Source organism: Taudactylus pleione, unplaced genomic scaffold (genome assembly GCF_031769625.1).
Source record: "Taudactylus pleione unplaced genomic scaffold, aTauple2 ptg000201l, whole genome shotgun sequence".
Taxonomy (NCBI): Eukaryota; Metazoa; Chordata; class Amphibia; order Anura; family Myobatrachidae; genus Taudactylus; species Taudactylus pleione.
In genome coordinates, this window is record NW_028284603.1 from 41049491 (window position 1) to 41070912 (window position 21422).

General features: G+C 39.3%; 1 protein-coding gene across 5 annotated transcripts in view; it reads left to right on the plus strand.

The window, feature by feature from the left end:
* The window catches only part of RALGAPA2 (Ral GTPase activating protein catalytic subunit alpha 2), a 398803-nt gene that overhangs the window by 341164 nt on the left and 36217 nt on the right, over positions 1–21422 (plus strand). For all 5 annotated transcript variants that reach the window (XM_088477338.1, XM_088477335.1, XM_088477337.1 and 2 more), the window contains one exon: positions 6563–6684. In XM_088477338.1, the coding sequence (XP_088333464.1) occupies positions 6563–6684 (122 nt within the window). The remainder of the gene's footprint in view (positions 1–6562; positions 6685–21422) is intronic.

Consider the following 21422-nt stretch of genomic DNA (forward strand, 5'->3'; position numbering starts at 1 on the left):
CAGCATAACGTAGGGTTGGTGCCATTTCCACTGAATATCACGGAAATTTTAGAATTTCAAAAAGTGAAAAATTTGGATGGAAAATTCCTCTCATCCAAACCACCTCATTTCAAACTCTATCAATTCCAAGTATATAGATCACTTTTGTGTTTAAACATAACCAACCCCAATAAACCCGGGAGTTGAGAAGTGACGGGGAATAATCAGACGATGACCTTCTCACAAAGAGCTGATAATGACTCCATAAACCATGATCTGCTGCGCTCCATTAAGTCTGGTGGGAAACATTTTAGGTATCGGTATACATTGAGTTCCACCAAAGAAATTATTGGTAAGGTGCCAAATGGTTATTGTGCTAAAATAATACAGCCAGAAACTTGCATGTACCAGATGGAAGAACCAGAAATAGGATTGTTTGCAAGGGAAATGTGCTTAATGATAATGATGCATACCATTCCTTATGTTCTCCCTGATAATGTATATTTCGAGTTCCGAAGGTTTGTGTTACCTGGGAAGAGTAGTCCCAGAAGTTATGACCCTCACACATGTTGAAATGCTGGTTATACATAAAAACACACCGTCACCATATCTTCACACACAATATTAACACAGAGGCAAAATAAATATGGTACTTGGTGATTAACATAAAGCCACTCAGTTAATCAGTGAGACAACTGTCTTTCAAGTTCTGGTCGCATTGGACCCCACTAGGATCGCTTGGGGTACATTAAATTTTAGATATATCCAGGAACTTGCTAAATTAATAGACAATATCACCGAGATGTACGATGACACATTCAGGTATACAGGGAAAGAATTGCAAGAGTACAAGAAAGAACTGGTGCAACACAGGCTAGTGTTGAATTATTTAACTGCTGTTACTGGAGGGTATTACGTAACATTGGCCACCCAATTTGGAGTAAAATGTTGCACCTTTGTCACCAATGATACCAGCGACCCTAAGGAGGTGATAGACCGGAAGATGGATGAAATTCTGCAGCTAAAGTTGGAGTTTCGCAAGAACCATAACGCTTCAGTGGCTGAAGTAGGGGAAAAGATAGAAGGATGGGTGTCATGGCTGATCCCAGTGAAATGGTTCTCAGGTCTAGGGGAATGGGTCCAGGAAGTGATCGCCAGCATAGGCAAATTCTTAATCCTTATACTGATTGTCATCATAATAATTGGCATATGCGTCCGGTGTGTTTCTATTGTGTTGAAGTATGGAAAATGTAAAAACAGAGTGAAATGAAAGAATGAAACTATGATGGTGGTTAGTAATGACAATATGTATACTGAGGTAAATATAGAACTGCATTACAACCCTGAACTAGGAAATACAATCGTTTGATGTATTATATTTAGACATGCATAGAATGTATTATTGAAATGTTATTCATAGAACACCTCAGATGATGTAAAGTCTCAATTCCCCTTCAAGACTGCTATTATAAGACTGGTGCATTCCCACACCTTTCACATGATCTTCCAAGATCCGCGGTATGCGTATAATAGTAGTTTTATGTCCCCACCCAGAGACACATTATTGATGGATAAAGAACCACCTTGTGCCATCCCATAATAACACCAAATAATATGTAAATGTAAGCCTAAATTGAATTCTAATAGCAGATTGTGATGGCATGTTGTTTGCTATCAAAGGGTGGACTGTCGAAGCTGAATAATTGGCTGAGACAAGTTCAGTTTAAAATTTAATCGCGGCGACGCCATCTTGCGACTGGCCGCAAGACGCCATTTTGCGAATGGCCGCCTAAGCACCATTTTAGGTAAACTCACATTTTAGTACATGTGGCGATAATACTAATAGCACCCTGCGATTGCATTTTTCATCATTTCCCATACGCACATTATTACATACAATAGCGCTGTTAACTAGTCGCATATTAGCGAATGCATAGGACTTTGTATGAAACCGCTGTTTTATTAGCTTTATGCGCACGCATCTGCCCCAAGTTAACTAGCGTCCTCATATCAAACCCTGGATACCCACACATTACATATTCACACATAAGATTCAATAAGCTTTAAAGTGTATGATTTAAGTAGGTTAGTTAAATGCTGAGAAATAAAGATATTTGACAACTAAGGTATTATACATGCTAAACCAGTCGTGTTTGGAGTTGTACTGATGAGTACTCTTTTCACAGTATTCCGGTGTTATCGGTGGGGAGATCGCATCATGCATTCCCGAGTTATGGATCACAGAGCCTACAAGCAACAAAATTTATATTTTAGAAACAACTGTTAGGATGCTGACGGAGGCGTGAAGAGGTAGACCCCCAGCTGTTAGAGGCAGGGAGAGTCTGTTTGAACCAGCCTGTTAAATGTGCTGTAACAGGTGCTTCACCCCTGAGAACCAATGATATCAGCAACAGACTTCCCTTTTGTCCTGTTTATTCTGGGGGGGTATAAATATGAGTGCACGAACGCTGATTCTCAGTCTTCGTGCTGAATGACGAGGGGTCTCTTGCTGCAGCCTATCTCTGGGTCCGGAAGCGCCTGCGTATGTATACTGTACTTGGGTCTATATAATTTCCTTTTGCGCCTAAATTGTGTCTTGATCAATTGCGTGTAACTGTCTGAACTTTTACCTGAATATCACTTGTGCTTTGGAACCACAGATTCCACGTCTAAGTCTTTATTTATGGTGTGACTGCGTACGCAAATTAGCATCATCCTTAGAAGGTATAGGCAGGACATTAGAAGGTATAGGCAGGACATTAGAAGGTATAGGAAGGTGTGTATAGAGGTTCTGATCCAGTATCGTTAGGATTTCATTATTGCAAAGGCCCCCCACCCAGCACGTGATGGCCCCCGGCTGGCGTCATTTTCTGGGTAGAGAACACTGGGTACCAAGTTTCAATTTTTATTAAAAGAGCAAACAGGACGTTAAGTAACTCTGCCGCACATGGTTTCTCAGGAGGTGATGGGCACAAAGGGAAATTACTTCCCCATACATCAGCTACCGTTCTAAATAAAAATATATTTTTTAATCTGAGCATTAAAATTCGTGCTTATAGATTCATGAGGGGTCTATTTACTAAGCAGTGTTAGGAGACAGAGTGAAAAGTGATAAGGTGCCAGCCAATCAGCTCCCATCTGTCATTTTTCAAACACAGCCTGTGCGATGACAGTTGGGAGCTAATTGGCTGGCACCTTATCACTTTTCACTCTGTCTCCTAACACTGCTTAGTAAATAGACCCCATAATATGTCTTCTCCAGTTTACGTTTTTAATGTGCAATAGCAACGACGTCTTTTTTTTATTTTTTTTATTCGCTTTAATTTTCTATTGTCGCATGGCAATAGATCAAACTCAGGTTTGAGGCAATAGCAGGAGCTCTTTTACAAGCCGACATTGTTCTAGAGATGCATGTATAAATTATTGGAATGTCAGGTGCATAATAATCTTCATTCATTTTCCTTTTAAACTCTGGCCCTTTGAAAATTGGAGTGGGGCTTTGTTAGACGCGTTTCGTGCCTGCTAATTATTGTTTAGCTTCCAATAAGACAAAATAATGTAATTCTTTTATTTTTTCCCTACCCTTGTTGTTGGCTGTTGTCTGCAGCATCTAACAGGTGTGTATTAGAATAAATTAGCATCCTGCGATTTAATGTGTTTTTTTTTTTTTTTGTTTCTTCAGCCATCTATCCCCTGTCATCATTATGTTCTGATGTGTTGGAGAATATTCCATTTTCACATGTAAATTATTTTAATAAAAGGACGATGTAGCAAAGAGAAAGCAGAATTTTAATGTTGCGCTCTTCTCTGTAAATTGGGGGGAGGCAGACTGGGGGAGAAAATAATGAAGTTAAAATAAATAGAGCAACCTTTCTCCTATTTGAAAACCTTTTTTTCTGAAGAAACATTTTAATTCAGGTTATTGTTGTTGAGACAGAAACAGAGTATCTTAGAATTCCTTTGATTGCGCACAGCTGAATGAGTAGTTAGCAGTCGCATAAAAGTGTGTCTCCCCCTGACCCCCCCCTTCCTCAAATAGCCCAGTTTCAGTCACTCTGCTATAATAACCCCCATTGATAAACGATGCTGTTGAGGCATTTTTATTTTCCTTTAAACAACATCTTTGAGTGGCAGATGCTAAGGGGGATTGAAACAATATTTAGCTTAAGCAGCTTATGAAAGAAACATTTGTTTTGTATAACTCCATTGTTATAGCTGAAAGATGTGCATTGATAATGTTCTGGAGTGTGCCTCTTTTTAACCTGACTAGCTGAACTCCTGGAGCCATGTCACCACAGAACTGCTGTTCTTAATACACACAAATACAATAAATATTTAAATAACTTTTTTTTTTTTTCATTTTTCTTTTATTGTTGGCTAATACCTAAATGCTTTTATGATGTTCCTTATTGTGGTGTTTTGTTTGTAGAATGTCTTCATAATAGATTGCACTTGTACGATAGTTCTTTGTGACAGCAGCATCTGTCAGGGCTCAGCACCATGGACAGTTCACATGTTACAGTCGATGACTGGAAATGTTTATGTGCAGTGTTTGTAATCTTGGTGCTAGCTGTGGTAAATATATATATTCCCACATTTAATAGGGGTAAAAAAAAATGTTGACAAATAAGATCTATTAATAGTTTTTCTTGTGTTAGACTGGCAGCGCTGTTCATTAAACAGCGGGGTATTATTAAGCAGTAAATGAAAAGGCTGAATGCATCTACTTTAAACTGGACCCTGGAGCAGACTGCAGAATAAATGAGTGACCAGTGAATTGTCGGAAGATGGCAGGCCCGCAGAGGTCTTCAGGCTCAGGTGGCAGCCTGACATAAGTTTAGCTCAGCTCTTTCATTAATTTGTCATGCAGTAGCCTACTCCTGCTGCTCCAGCACGTGCCAGCTTAGTGTCAGAGTGCTTGCCCGCCAGACGGCCACTCAGGCCTTGTATCCTGCTGTTAATAGGATCAGAGGCTTGCTGTGGTAGTGTGCAGTGTGGAGCCCTGGCAACAGCCAAGCACTGTGCAGAATAAGTATGCTTGTAATGAGTGATGAATGGCATCATTCGTTCCCCTTAGAATAGCATACCGCCTTGTCTCCTCTCCAAGATAGTTTGGAAGCGTATTCATTAGCTGGGAGTCTCTAGGAGTTCGGCCAATAATGACCACTGAGTACTTTGGTAATTTTTTATGTGGTTAAATAATGAGAGCTGGTGTTAGGCACTTGCTTATCTTTACAATTTATTTTTATTTATCAATGTTTTCATTACAATTTATACTGTTCAGATTAGTTTTTGTTCAAAATGATTTACGGTTATGTAAAAATGTGCAACATTCAGCCGTCTTTTACAACAAATAAGAATTGGCTTAGACGGATGGGTGCTGTCCCCTACATAATAATAGATCTCCCATCCTCCACATAGTTCTGACTATACAAATCTTCACCATAACCGTCTTCTCTAAAGCCTTCTTACAGTTTAAAGGGCAAAATAACGCTATAAGTATTGCTTCTTTTATGATAATTGCTGTACATATTCATATGGCCGAGAGAGTTCAATTTGTTATTTTATATGAGTGGATAGTATCTTTGCTTTCTAAGGCATCACATAAATTGAATCTATAGACAACAAACTGTACAATTATTGGTTGGCATGACGAATCAGTAACTTCTGAATTCTTCCACACTCATGCATTGCAATTCTGCGCAAAAGAGCACAAATGCAGCTCAAGTCTCTTAACACCTAACACAAGTTGAATCACTAGTGAAAGTTTGTTTATAGAATAATGCATGGGATAAACATATTTAGCCGTTTGTTAAGCACCTCAAACTTTCCCCTTCAACCCCCCCCACCCACACACACACAAAAAAACATTTGTTTCAAGACTGCCGAATGCAAGCACATTTGCTTTAAGATATTAAAATTCACCCTAGCCCCCCCCCCCATATTAGTAAAAGATGACCCCATCACCTTCCAAAATGAAAAGACAGAAAGAAAAAGGGCAGACTTTATGTACTAATTGGTTAGGTTCTGCTTTCAAACTGTTGTGTGTCTGTTTGATTTTACATGAATTCAGCTCGACTTGGAGGGTCAGTATACAAATTACCCTTTGGCAGATCCGAGCACAGTAAATACATAAATGATCTGCCTATCTGAGAAACATACTGTAGACAAAAGCTGAAAACCCTCTTTCTGCTCAATGAATAACAACCACAAGCATTGGCGAAGGTAGGCCAGCTGCTGCTTGTTGCACATGTAGGTTTCAACAGAGAATTTATTTTGGACTGCACATTTAACTGACTGAATTTTGGGGTTTGAAGTTTTAATTAGAATTCAAGCTGGAAAAGTGTGCAAAACTTACTGTATAGTATATTCCTTTTCCTGCTGATCAGATATTTGATTAGAAAAAAAAGAAGTAAAAATACTTAATTTTATTTTTGTATTTGTTTCTTATGCATTTTTTCCCTTTGCTTTGTTGATCCATAACTTGTTTTTTGACTCATTTAACTGTCTCTCTGCATTGCATTGTAACTTTTTGCTGTTGATTTCATGATCTCTTGATATATCCTTAACTTGACCCCTCCAGTTATGAGGAAAGAGCTCTGTACCTTGAAGCAATAATCCAGAACCATAGAGAAGTAGTGACATTTGAAGACTTTGCAGCTCAAGTGTTCTCCCCAACTCCCAGTTATTCCCTGGTTGGCTTGGGTGAGTATACATACCTCCTTCTGTGATATGTACATTGCATTTTTTATTATTAGCTTTTATATGTACCGTATTTGCTGTTGCTCAGTCCCAATATACTTTGTTGTGGTTATGACAAGAGTGCCCTATTAGAAACGTAGTTGAGCTTAAGCTCTTTTGCCACTTTTTAGCAGTATTTAAGTTTTATGAAAGAAAGTATTAAGAACATACTGGAAACTGGTGACCGACAACAGATGTAAGACTATAACAAATGCTTTTTGTAATAAACCTATTGTGACACCCTTTGTAAAATGACTGTGCTTGCCTACATTGTTTAAACATTTTTATTTATAGCACCAGACGTTCTCATTGGTCAGATGTACACCAGGCTGGAAATGTACTGAGCACGTGTACTCCTAATGAATATTACGAGTCACAATATACATTGCACTGTATTTATGTTTAGTGCCTTTCTTTCACAAATTTTTAGTTATCTTTTCTTGTTGTTATATAAACACAGCAAGGTTTATGAACCCTCTCCGGTAATGGGCTACAGCTTGGTGTGGTCTAAATTTCCTATTGAACTAGTAATACATTGCCGAATGGATGAGGGAGTTTGGATGCCAAGCTGGGGGAGAGGCGAGCATTCCCATCGCAGTAGCATCAGTTTCTGCTAATGCTAAACCGGGATTAAGCTGCCCAGACACCAAGCTCAGGGATTAATTAAGCAAAAATGCTGCGGTGATGTTTCTTTATGACTAATATAATGTGTTATTATTGCTGTAGTCACTTGGAAACACAAATATATGCACTGGTATTCTTATTTCACATCCATTTTAGTTGTATTTTTTTAATGTAGTGTTGTATAGTATTTAGACATTCAAAATATAGACACCATAATGTTGACAGGTACATTATGTAAATTGTCAACATGGACTATATGTTGACAATCAATATCTAGACAATCAAAATGTCGACAGGGACATAATGTAGACAATATATAGACAGGTTAATATGTAGACAATCAAAATATACAGATATGTCCACATACATCTAGCCACCTTTTTAAACAGTTCTTCTAGTCGTGGCATGCCGTTGTGTGACTCGGTAGCGCCAAGCGTCTTTTCATGCAACTTTTTCTTTTATAGAGAAGGTGCGCTATATAGCTATTTTCTCTTAAAATGCATCTTATTCGCGAAGTGTTGTGCATAGGAGGCACAAGCAGCTTATGCGGATTAAAATTAGCAGCATGCCTATATTCTGTGTGCGACTGCGGCTGTATCTGCATGCAAAATGCTATGTTACAGTGTCACAGCCGCTGTCACAGTTGTTAACATTGTAACGTAGCATTTTGCATGCAGATACAGCCACAGTCGCACACACAATATAGGTATGCTGCATTTTTTAATCAGCAAAAGCTTTGTGTGCGTCCTATACGCATCGCTTTGTAAATAAGCCGCATTTTAAGGGAAAAAGTCGCATGAAACGATGCTCTGCGCTGCCGAGTCACACGCCGCTCACGCGTTATGCGATTTCTAGCGCACGGAGGATACATGTGTAGACACATCTGTAGACATGGTCATACTGTCGGCATTCCTTTATTATGAACGTCCACATGTTGGCCATGCCTATATTTTGACTGCAGGTTAAACTAAGTGTTGTTTCTTATATGTGGAATATCAACATTATGACCATGTTGATATTTTGACATGGTCAAAATGCCGATATATGAAATATAAATCTAGGTACAATATATGGACATGGTTCTTACTGGCACCTTCTAACTTCAATAAGAATTTGATAGTAACTTAATAAATGTATTTTAAAATGCAGTCAAAATGTCTACATTAAAATATAGGCTGGTCTATATGTTGACGACATTTTGATAACGTGACATTTAGGGAGAAATAGGACTGTATGGCTGACGTGACAGGATCACTGCTTGCACATTTGCAATGTTGTTCCCTTTGCTGCAAACTGTTCCAGCACAGCTGCTATGGAATAACACATGCCAGCATGCTCTGCCACGGTATTAGCATGCCCTTCCTCTAACAGCTGCACTGCTGAGATGGGGCAATTAATGTATGGTGCGGCACATAACGGGCGAGCAGTTAGTCAGTGCAAAGTTATCTAGCAGTAGGGGTTACGATGATTTTTAATGGGTGATATTTAGCGATATCTGACTGTATGGGTGACATGATAGGATCCGTGTTTGAGCATACGCAGTGCTTTTCCCTCAGGTGATAAACTGTGGCAGTCTAGCCCCTATGGAACTACACGTCACCATGCACTGCCACAGATTTGCGGTTAGGGCATGCTAACACTGTGGCAGAGCATGCTGGTATGTCTAGTTCCACAGCAGCTGGAGTCCCACAGGTTGCCTACCCCTGTTCTTCCAATATTTTGATATGACAATGTGGCACATCAGACAATATGGCTGACACGACAGGATCCCTGTTTGTGCATTCACAGAGCTCTTTCCTCAGTGGGACGCTATCTTCTACATTTGTCCATTATGACTGGTCCCCTTTATTAATTATTTTATCTATTTAGAGATTATGACTGGGTCGACATTTGGTGGTGAACATTATGAACATATCACAATGTTGACATTCAAAATCATGGTAAATGCACAACCAGTAATAATAATCTGCAATCAAAATACAGACATGGTAAATGTTGAAATTCAAAATATAGGTAACTGCACATAGTCGAACTATGGGCAGGTGTATATGCTTTGCTTGTCATTTATTACAACTATGAAGGGGATTAGCGTTACAGTGACAGGGTTTAGCGCAACTGTTGTGGCAATTAATGGTGCGGCACAAAGTGGTCAGTTAGTCAGTGCCAAGTTCTCTAGCTAGGGGGGAGGGTGACAATGATTGTTGTGTGACATTTAGAGAAATCTGACTGTATGGGTGGTAGTCTAGCTGCTGTGGAACTAGACATGCCAGCATGCCCTGCCACAGTTTTAGCAAGCCCCAACAGCAAATCTATGGCAGGGCATGCTGGTATGTGTAGTTTCAAAGCAGCTGGTGTGCCATAGAAAGCCTACCCATATTATACACATATCTTGATATGACAATTAGGCACATCAGACAATGTGGCTGACATGACGGGATCCGTGTGTGCTCATGCGCAGTGGACATTATGGGCTCATGAACCCTATGACTGTTAACATTTTAGCTACGTTTGTCTACCTTTTTGTTGTCGACATTATGGCTGTCTGTTTTGCTTGTTGACAATTTGACTGTGTATACATTTTAACTGTCGACTTAATGACCCTGTCAACCTCATGTCTGATGGCATGAGTACCTGGCTAACAAGCGTAGAATGAAGACATAATAAGCTTATTAATTCCCATGGTCAGTGACTTTAGTTACATAATTAATTATAACTATAAAAACTTTTTCTGGCAAGAAAGTGATCCAAATTCCCTTCCAAGGTCTTCCATGTCTGTTATGTAATCAACAATGTACCCAATATTCATGATGCAATCAATCGATTCAATATCTTATTCATATGCATTTTAAAGGTCCCAGCATTCATTCCCTAAATATTGCATCAACTCCTCCTCCTCAGCATCTAGCGCCTAAGACCTGAATGAAGGGGTATACATCTCATACGGTGTAGTCCTATAATTGGCGGTTCTGTGTTTGACAGCTTGTTTCTGGTATAGTGGCGTGGTTCTGTTGGTTAATGTTCTATAAATTTCTTTTCTATTCTCTGGGCTGATGTTTAACTTATATAAACTTGTACAAAAGCTCTGTCTCCTTGCACTTTGGAAAATATGCTATTTTGGCCTAGTTTTGTCACCTCATTAAATGTTTTCAACTTATGTTTGAGTGTGACTTCACTGCAGATCCATACCCTACACTCTGTAGAGGTAGCCAGTTGTTTTGCTGCACCAATATTTTGGAATGCAGACCATCAATTGACAAGGTGTAATGTTGTCATTACTGAGGGATGAAGGCAAAAATCCATCTCATTGTGTGGAGATAACAGGGGCACACTAAAGGTGGGTACACACCTGAGCAATATATCTGCAGATGATGGTCGTTCATACACACTGAACGGCCATCATCTGCTTGTGCCCTCGGGTCCCGGCGGCCGGGGGTGGGACCCAGCGGCCAGTGGGCGGGTCGGGGGCGTGTCCCTCCTCACGGCTGCTGCTGTGTGTGTACGCACCTGCTGATGGACAGATGTGTCTGCAGACATATCTGTTCATCAGCTGTGCAGCACAGCCAATGCGATATGTCAGTGAATGACGACGTTCACTGACATATCGCGGGTACACACTGGCCGACGTGCAGCAGATATATTGGCCGATCCATTGATCAGCCAATGTATCTGTCAGTGTGTACCCACCATAAGTTAGCCATGGGTGCAGGACACCACGCCTTTGGTCAGTCGGGGCCCATCTGCGCAAGAGTAGTACTGACTTGTTCATGGTAAGTGAACAGTGGTACCACTCACAGCGCACTATTCTGATTGGCTCTGAGTTGTGGCGATCTCCACTGACAGCACCTGATTACTATCATAGGGTTGGGTACTGGATGCGAGCGGTCAGGATCCCGGCATCCCATAAGGGTTAGGATACAGACACCTGTCGGTAAGTATCCTACCCCTAAACCTAAATACCCCCCTCCCCCCTGCAGCCGATCCTAACCCTCCCCCTAGTTTTTAGCCCTAACCCTCCCCTTAGTTTTTAGCCCTAACCCTCCCCCTTGTTTTTAGCCCTAACCCTCCCCCTAGTTTTTAACCCTCTCCCTAACCTCAACACTCCCGACCGCTGGGATATAAACTACATCCCCCCTATCATGTATTGCTAGTTTTGTAATAATGCTATATGCATAGAATATTTTTATAAGTTGATCCCTGCAATATGCCAAACTCATCCAAAGCCCTGCTTTGAATTTGTTCATAAGCTTGTTAGTAGCACATCACTATGTATTATACAGCAGATTTATTTTCAATTTCATTTTCCAATTCATGCCTCAATGTCAAAAAAGGAAGTGATCTCAATGTCATGGAATTTTTCTTGTGACGTATTATACACAGCGCACTACTGCCCGCATTCAGAATGCGCTCCACTACAATCAAGAGTGATTGTAGATCTAACTCCTTGTATATAACTGTGACATTGTAGCTGAACGCCTCTCACTTGTAGTTATAGTATCGCATAAGTTTATGTGGCCCATTAATCTGTTGTCTGTTATTAAAGCTTCATAAATGGTTTATCTAACCAGGTCACGTAAGGGTAAGGCCGAGAGAAGCAGATAGTTTTGTGAATTATATTCGTCCTTGTTACAGCATCATTTTCTTTTCCATGTGTGTAAAGCTTTGATGGCATGCATATTTACCCAAATAGGCTGGGTACCTTCTGCCTATTCTAAATCAAATTCATCAACACAGATACGTGTCCGTCATTAGGAGATTTAAAAAAAATAAATCTATTTCTCCTTCAGATTAATTAATAACTGCACTTCTCAACATCCTTCTTTTCTCTAATCTCTTACTTGGCACAGTTCACAAATATCTCTGATCAAAAACTGCAGTGGTGAAGAAAAGAAATTAAATTCAGTTAAATAAATCGCACAGAGAATCAGCCATGCGTCACTGTCCAACGTTGCTGGCCTTCGTCCTTGTGCCTTTCTCGAGCTTTGTTCAGAGATAAGAGCTGTGTGCATACACTTGTATTGGTCGCCAGTAGCAGCAGGCAGAAGGCTTTGGAGATAAGCAAGCTGGCAGAAGTAAAGGGAACCGATGCTATTTACATAATCGTGCCCTGCTTCCTGGAGAGGCATCAGGAAATCTAGGGATGGCCTCTATTTATCTTTGTTGAACTGGAATACTAAGCAACATTGGGAAAAGCGCCTAAGTTAAGGCTTTTCATTAGCGCTCATTCTCTTTCCTTTTTTTTTTTTCTACTCTTTATTTAATAGGAGAGAGGCAGGTGCAAGCTTTTTTTTTTTTTTTTCTTTCTTTCTTGCTTTTTTTTTGTTTTGATTTTCATCTCTGCCAAAATTTGAACAACACAAAAGAATGAAAAGAAAAAAAAAAGGATATTTAACTGGTAAATTTCATATATCCTTTGCTTAAAATAGTTTTTGTCTTTCTTTCTGTACTGTCAGAAAATGTTCACATTTTGAATTTTGTAATGTAACATTACTGCAGTGGCTGTTTGTGAGACGGTGCAAGGTTCCATGTACTAGTTAATTAGATTGCGCACCCAACCCATTAGTTATGTGTAGTTAGCTATCACAAATGGGCTTTTTTATTATTATTTTTTTATTGCGCTGAATGTAGTAGCAAGGACCAGGACCTGATTGTTTTGACAAACAGAAGCCCGCTCTGCGCCCTTACTGAATGACAGAATGGTTAGAGAAGATATTGGTGTATGCAGTTATAAACACTGACATGACCAAATCAGGTGGTGCTTCATAACCTTACACTACAAGATGACTGATGTCAGGGGAATTTACACTGAAAGTGCGTTTCAGAATGATTTTCCAGGCATTGACCCTGAAGTGAGAAATAAATTTTTTGACTGAGAACATTTTATGCACAGGCCACTATAGGGGGTGGCTGCCTATGAAATAGAAAGTTATGCAACTGTATCACTCCCCCCTCCCCCTTTATACCTATATTTGAGCCGCACAGTATAGCCTTGACCAATGGATCCTGCAGTATAGATTATTACTTTTAAGACTGTTTTTATTTATAATTCTTCTTACACTCTGCAGCGTTTTTACAACAGTTTAACTGCTCTTGTCATCTGTTGATTTAGACTAGGGGACTAGACCAGGTTGTTGTCAATTAAAATGGGTTCTACCGGCACATGTGTCAGTGATAATTTAATAAAAGTAAAGCTGCAGGCAAATGAAACAGTTTATCAAGATATTTCTAAAATAATTCATTGCTGGTCTCTGTTCAGGGAAATAATTATTGTTCTTCAGTACCGCTACGCATACAGTATGAACTGATTTTTTGGGGTTGCTCATGGGCTACTAAAGCCTCAGGTAGATTGTTTTATTCAGTGAAAAATATAGATTGACAGATGTGTCCAGATACATCTAGCCTGAATACGCCACACAGTGCGACTTGCCTGGCGTGAGTGAGCCGCCAGGTCCCGTGCTACTCTGCTAGCGTCCTCTTTTTTTGATGAAAATGCCTCCAAGTCACAATGCAACTAGGACGCACCAGCAGATTAATTTGATATGCGACATTTGTATATCTCTTTGCACCTGAGTCCTATATAAAGCACAACAGAACTTGGACTGAAAATAGCTGCGGCCGCTACATTGTTGCACTTTGTGTACAGATTCAGGGACTCCGTCACATACAGATATACAAGTGTCACATATCAAATTAATACGCTCACTTAAATGCAGTTTCGGCAGAAAACACGCCCAGCGATAGCAGAGTCTCACGGGACTTGGCGTGCCGAGAGGGGCTTTTTAACGCGACTGCAGTAAGGATGTGTAAGGACACATCTGTAGGTTACTTTCCATAAACAGCCTGGTTTGCCTGTGTATATGTCCTTTACATTTTGCCTTGTTCTTGTAACATAACATGTACTTTCTTAGACTGCAGTGGCCCAAACATAATAAAAATGTATAATACGAGTCCTAGCTTTACAATACCCAATATTAATGGGTAATTATATTAACATTTAAAACTATAGACTAACTCATGTATTATAAGGAAGCAACAAGAATAGTAAAAAAAAAGTATGAATTTTAAGAGTAAATTTTTTGCCAGGACCTTATCTGTTTTTGGATTGTGGTAGAAAACTGGAATGCACATAACATACAAATCCCACACAGATCAACCATGTTCAAGAATTTAACTCATTACCTCAGTGCAGTGAGGCAGTAATGCTAACCACTAGACCATCCACGCTGTCTGTTTACATACATGTTTAAACTAATCTGCAGTATTCTGCTGACACCCAAAAAATGCTATAAGTATAAGACACTATGAGGGGAACAACTAGTAGACCATGGTAGGGAGCCAAAGCACCCACCACCTAGCATTAAAAAGTAGACAACTACTATATGCCTGCAAGCACTGTATGGGGTTAAGTAGTTGCTGTTGATACTTAAGCGTAATGCACATGATGATTATGTGGAGGGAAGTAGATAGAAGCTCCAAAGGGTTAATTACATGGGGACTCTTGACTGCTGCGAGGACTGATCTAATCACTCCTGCATCCATGTACATCTGTTCCCTATGAGGTCATTCTGCATGCTAATGATTTTCAGAACGAAGGGTAAGAGTACGCTTTTTGCAAATAATTGTAAGCCGTTTCACTTTTTACCTGTTGCAATTTAACATCCACTAAAAATCATTTATGAACCACAAGAGTGCACAACCACAAATCTTTGTAGCAACATGTGCCTACTGTTACAGAAATGTACAAGGATTTGTGGGACGCAGTGGTGACACCTGCAGGGGAGCAAAAGTTGTAAGTTTCTTGGCAAGCGTGGATTAGGCAAACACACCTGTTCTTTATGCTGAAGCGCAGAGTTATTTTGCAGGACAGGATTATTTAGAAGGCTTCATTGACCGTTGCTGGTTGGAGGACAGACAGTGGTTTCCTTCCTGCTAAAGGGTTTAAATTTTCCACAATCTCTTAGGTCCTGGAGATCAGGTTACATTTGTGTAGGGAAGTGATTTTAGAGGCATACTACGATACATTAAATAAATAAAAGTAATACTTACAATTGAAGTCACAACGTACTTTCACACTTTTATTAAAACCTATAAGAGTGTAAATTAGGTTTAAATTGATAAAGGATGGAGTCCTAAAGTGGTAAGATTGCACTGTACAGGTATGTCCTCATACACCTAGTGTTTTTGCTATATATGGCACTTTATGCGACTTAGACGCTGTGCCACAGATAGCTTGTGTCATACTTTTGCATTTTAGAATCTGTTTTACACCACGTAGCCTTTTTATCACACTGTAGACACATACCAACAGTCTTGTAGGGTACTATTTGCACTTTTCTCAAAATCATGGCATTGGAAATTTGCACAAAGCCGTATGGCGGGCCTCAGGCATATCCCAGTTGCTTGCATTTTTCTCAGATTAGTATCTTTTTTGCACAGCTGTAGCCCACAAATCCAAGAGTGATGTACAGGGTACTTGTAGCTTGTTCATTTATCGCATTCGCAGTGCAAACAAAGGACACAAATTGAGCAAAAAAAAATGCATGGTGCGGTTTAGTTGCATTTGTTCCTGGTGCACAAAACAGGGCTATGTGGCTCGATTACAGAATAGTTGTACAGTGCATTGCAGCTTCCCCATGCACATTTCCCGTAGCACGCACCAACGGGCAAAACTATACTCATTGATTTTACCGGGATGTTTCCAAGGACTATTGCTGGTTGTGTACCTTGAAACTCTCTTGGCAGACCAGTATGATCACTTACGCACATAAGTGCATCAAGCGGTCTGCAGGTAATTGACTATTTGTCACCATATGCAGCATTAATTAACTTAGCATGTTGGTTTTTTTGTGCATCCAATAAGCATATTGTAGTTTGTTTTATTGGGGATGAGACCTCATGAATAGGTAGAAAGACGACTCATCTGCAAAACATGATTGATTAATGATAGAAATTTTATTTTGTGGAAAGCACACAACAGGGCAGTCATGGTGGTTAGTATGTGTAAAACTATAGGAAAGTGTGCCACATGGCGAATTGTGACCAGCACCTAATAAAAAGAACAGTCCGGATCACATGATGTGCTTCTTATATTCATGTGCCCCAGCAACAAAATCTGTCACATGTGAAAAGTTAAACCATGCCCTACCGTTCACACAAGCACATTTTTGATACAACAGATGCTTCTAATCATAGCCCGAGGCATTTTCCACCATCAAATCATTACACTAATTGGTTCAATTAGATATAGTTTTGTTGCATTTCAGTACATGCTAGATACAAAACAGAATCTTTACTCAATTATCAAACATTAGCATCATTATGTTTAAATAAACATCAATAGGTACCATTTTCATACATTTTATTAATTCTTTCATCAGCCACATAACCCTTTTTGTTACAGCTATAAGCAAACCTCTTATACATTCTTCTGGATCGGATGATAACTACATAGGTCAACGCGTATTTCCTTATGGTGCCCCACCAAGCATTTATAGCCAAACATTTTCTGTAGCACCACTTTTTCATCACTATTTTTTTTGTTTTGTTTTATCATTTTACTGCAACAACTTAAATAGTTAACATACAGAGGGATATAATGGTAGGATGTGAAGTCATATTATCGATATTCATAAAGTTGACATCAGGGTTAGAATTAGGGGTTAGGGTTACGTTTGCCTTAAGAAGACATTGTCAACATGATGACCATGTCCACACGACCACTGCCGACCTAATGTAACGAACACAATGGTAGATAAAATGTTAATATACATACCTAATTTAAAAAAATATATATATTTTAGTTTAATCGTAGCTACACTAGAGTGCTGAATCCCAGAATACTGGGTGTAATTTGACCCAAGGTGCATCGTCCTTGACGCACCATGTACGGTATAAAAATGAGGGGTGCTGCGGTGCCGGTGTATCCTCTTTCTTTCTAAGCTTTGTGAGTCTGATAAGAATGTCCATATTTGAAGCAGAGATTCATATTTATTGATAACTCTAATTGTAATTACAACTTCAGTTCATAATGTTAAACGAGACTTCCTATAGAGCCCAATGATGGAAGTAGGCATGCCCCTATAGCTGTGTAATTGATCTACCACATGTATGGCCATCCCTAGCTCTACCGTTTAGAGAACAGCAGTTGTGCATCTACAGTACTGTGCTGGGCGGAGAAGAGCCCTGCTTAACAGCTGTCATAGCTTGAGGGTGGGCTGGCGTCTGGAGCTGAGGGCAGGGAGGGAGGATGCTGTACATTAATTATATATCATCATTCTTCCACTTCCAGCATGTCCATGCATTTCTTTTATGCTGATAATCATTTGCTTCTTCATCATGTAGGACCACTTGCAAAACGTAGTGCAAATGGTTTACATTTAAAGTCTGTCTATTAGTTAATTCTAGTAAAATGAGTTATAGTATTTTAATTTTTTTTATTTTAATTATTTATGTCTGTTAGCCAGGGTTACATGTATTTTATAGAATTCTCGATGCAACAAACTTCAAACCCTTGTTTGTCACAGCCAATGTGCACTGGGAATGAGTTTGTTATTACAGCATATTTTATGATGGGCATCTTCAGTAATCAAACAAGAAGTGAGTATGTTCTAGTAAAACAATTCATCTGCTCGTCTCTCCAGCCGTTAGCAATGTGACTTCTGCTCCCCCAAGTCCCAGTGGATTTCTTGTTCAGTGTCAGTTCCCCTTCGCTCTATTGTTACTCCATCCAGCCCCCTCCCTCTTGCCCTCATTCATTTCTGACCTATTGTGTCCTTTTCCCTTCTAGATATCTTCTCCCCTTCTGTGCATACATCTGTTCCCCCCTCCTCACCTTATCTCTTTGTCCACCCCAAACATTCCCTTTTTCAAACATTTCAGAGTGGCTCTTTATTTTCATCAATCAAAGTGGCTGCTGTCCCTCCTGTAGCAGAGCTCTTTCTGTGTTGGGGAAAACTGTGTGTTGTCCGTCTGTACTATAGGTATGCACAATCCACTTCATTCATTGCTAAATGACTCTTGCTCACCGTTGGACAATAGTGCTGTATTTATTAACACACACACACACACAAAATGTTTGTAATGGGTTCCGTGCTCAACATTTTAAATTTTTTCCACTACCCATAAAGTCTAAAATGAGTCATTTTAGTCTCTTGTACATTGTGAAATAGAGCAACTCTTCCAAGCTCATAAGTTGATGTTGAGTTCCCAATTTTCTATAAAGAAAGTCTGTCACTTAAAGAAAACTCTCCCAACCACTGACACCATCTTAGCTACCATTTACTATATAATTCCGTTCTAGACTAAATTGTTACTCTCCGTTTGTTATATTTAAAAAAAAAAAAAAGTGCACAATGAGAATTGATTCTGCGAATTATGTTTTTTCTTTGTGTATATCACATGACCCCTACCAGAAATGGCAAAATAAATAAATTACACCTTGGCTTTTGTTAGTGTCCCTTCTAGATAAATTGATGAAAGGGTATATAGTCCTATATTTATAGGTATCAATGAACTTCAGTTATAAAAGGTCACATAATGCAAAAATATGGTTCTACTTTAGCAGACCTTACTGATAGCAGGACAGTTTCAGTCAGTGAATTGGGATGTGTGATGGCGTGTATAGCCAAAACACTACAGGTCCAGTACAATACATTTTTATTACACTAAGCTGTTCTTACATTTAGGGGTTTACATTTACTATGTAGGTCTTTTCAAAGCTGATTCAACTTTGACCACTGGATTTAAAGGGACAATTCTGGTAAATACAATAGCAGGTATGTTTTGTATAGAATATAATTGAACCCATGAAATCCAACAAATGACACGGCAGCTTAGAAAATAAAACAGATTATGTGATTGTTTTGTGGGTTCATTTTTGGTGATTAGATTATTTCCTATGTTGCATCTTAATATTACCTTATAAGGTAAGTAAGTACATGATTTGGTACATTGCTGTGTAATAGTTTAATTATTGTATTTCATTAATCCCTGACAGATGAGATTTTAATGTATGGCCTTGTACAGTAAATGGTTAAAACATGAATTTGATTTGAGCACCTTGTGTCCTGCACCAGTATTTTATTACATGTTCAGTACATGACTATTTTATTCTTTACTGTGCTCCAAATGATTTTGTGGCAACTTGAAATGTGTAATAAACATCCTCAAAAAGCGCTCACTAGTACAGAACATTGGTCATCCCTGTGGGTTTGCTTGTAATTATGTAGGATTATGGTATTGAGTTCTAGGTTGTAAACTAATCCTTTTGTCTTCAAAGGAGTGATCTTTTTTCCTGTACTATAATGCTTAATGAAAACTTAAAATAACTGCCAGAAGCTGTGTCTTGTAAATAAGAATGTATTGATCGCTTTGCCGGTTATTTATATATAGATAAGTATGGGTGTGTTTGTATTTACCGTGTGTGTGTGTGTGTGTGTGTGTGTATGTATATATATATATATATATATATATATATATATATATTTATAAAATCATGCTTGCCTATTCTCCCACAACTTCTAGGATTGTACCAAATCTTAGGTGTCTCTCTTGGATGGAAGGAAAAGTAGGCCACCCACTACCGCCTACTTCCCAAGTGAAGTAGGAGGTTCAGGCAGCTTGATGACATGATTCGCCCTGAATCACACAATCCTGGCCCTGCCCCTTCTTTATAATGCTAGTAATGGCGGCATTGTGTAGCGGGAGACGGGGCCACAATGATGCAATCAAGGCATAGCACTGGGCTGTGCCATGTCTCTCGTACCTCCTAGCTGGATGTCTGTGTATATATGTATGTGTGTATGTCTAGATCTTAAGTTATAGGTGTTAAATTTGTGCTCCATGTTGTGCAGGTTTCATTCTGTATTTTCATTATTTTTATTGCACTTGGGTACTTTTCATTCAAAGACAATTCCACCAGAATTTTGAATGTTCTGCTTTGGGTGCAGTTAAATAAATTAAATATTAAAGCAGGCTACTATTTACCTGTGGTCCTTCATTCCACGTGATCCTGTGTAATGTCTGCTGTGGTCCTGCGATGGTTTCCTTGCTCCTGTAGGCTGCATGTTTGTCAATGGAAATCATGCTGCCTGAATGAGAAATGTCCATCTCCACGGGAGTGAGGAGAGTTCCCCCATGTCTGCTGTGGCCTAGGGATGCTCTCCTAATTCCTTGATGGGTGGACTTTTATCCTTAAGCAGTAAGGAGGGCATTGCTGTAACCTCCAGTCAGGTGTTTGGCGGACCGGACCCCATATATGAGTAATAATCTCTACTAATATTTGGTTTATGTGATTCCACCCAAAACTAAATTGTCAGCTTTCGATTAGCCCAGAGGTTCCCAAAGTCCGCCATTACAGTCCACGTTTTAGGGATATCCAAGCTTGAGTCCAGATGGTTAAATCAAATGGATGGAGGTACTAATTAAGTCACCTGTGCTCAAGCATGGATATCCCTAAAATGTGGACTGTAATGGCGGACTTTGGGAACCTCTGGATGAGCCTATAATCTGTTAGGGTAACCCCATTGTTTCTGATATCTGGGTGATCATCTTTTTTTTTTCCTGTTACATTGATTACTACCTAAATAGTGCTTTTAAAACATTGCCCAGGATGAGAAGCATTTGGACCCTGCAATAAAGTTCACACAATTGCTTCTCTCCAGCTATAAGAAAGATAAGAGCAGCGTGTTGAGTAAGAAACTGTCACGTAAAAATCATTTGACTATAACATTCCACATTGTGAACAACCGAATCACTTGTCTGACAAGTTTTGGAAAGACATCTGCTGAGGAAATAAAAACACAGCAAAGTTTAAAATGATAATTGCTTTTGTTTCCAATCGTTTGTGTGCAAAAGCGCTTTTGTCAAAAATAAACTAAACCCATTGACTTCATAGTTCATATTATGATTAAATGGCATATTGGTGTTTTTTTTATATATCTAAGCATCTGCAGTGTATATATAAATCTATTTGTATATAGCTTGATGTGCTAGATCAGTGTTGGCTAACCTTGACACTCCAGCTGTTGTGGAACTATATATCCCAGCATGCCCTAATAGCAAAACTGTAGCTGTGCATGCTG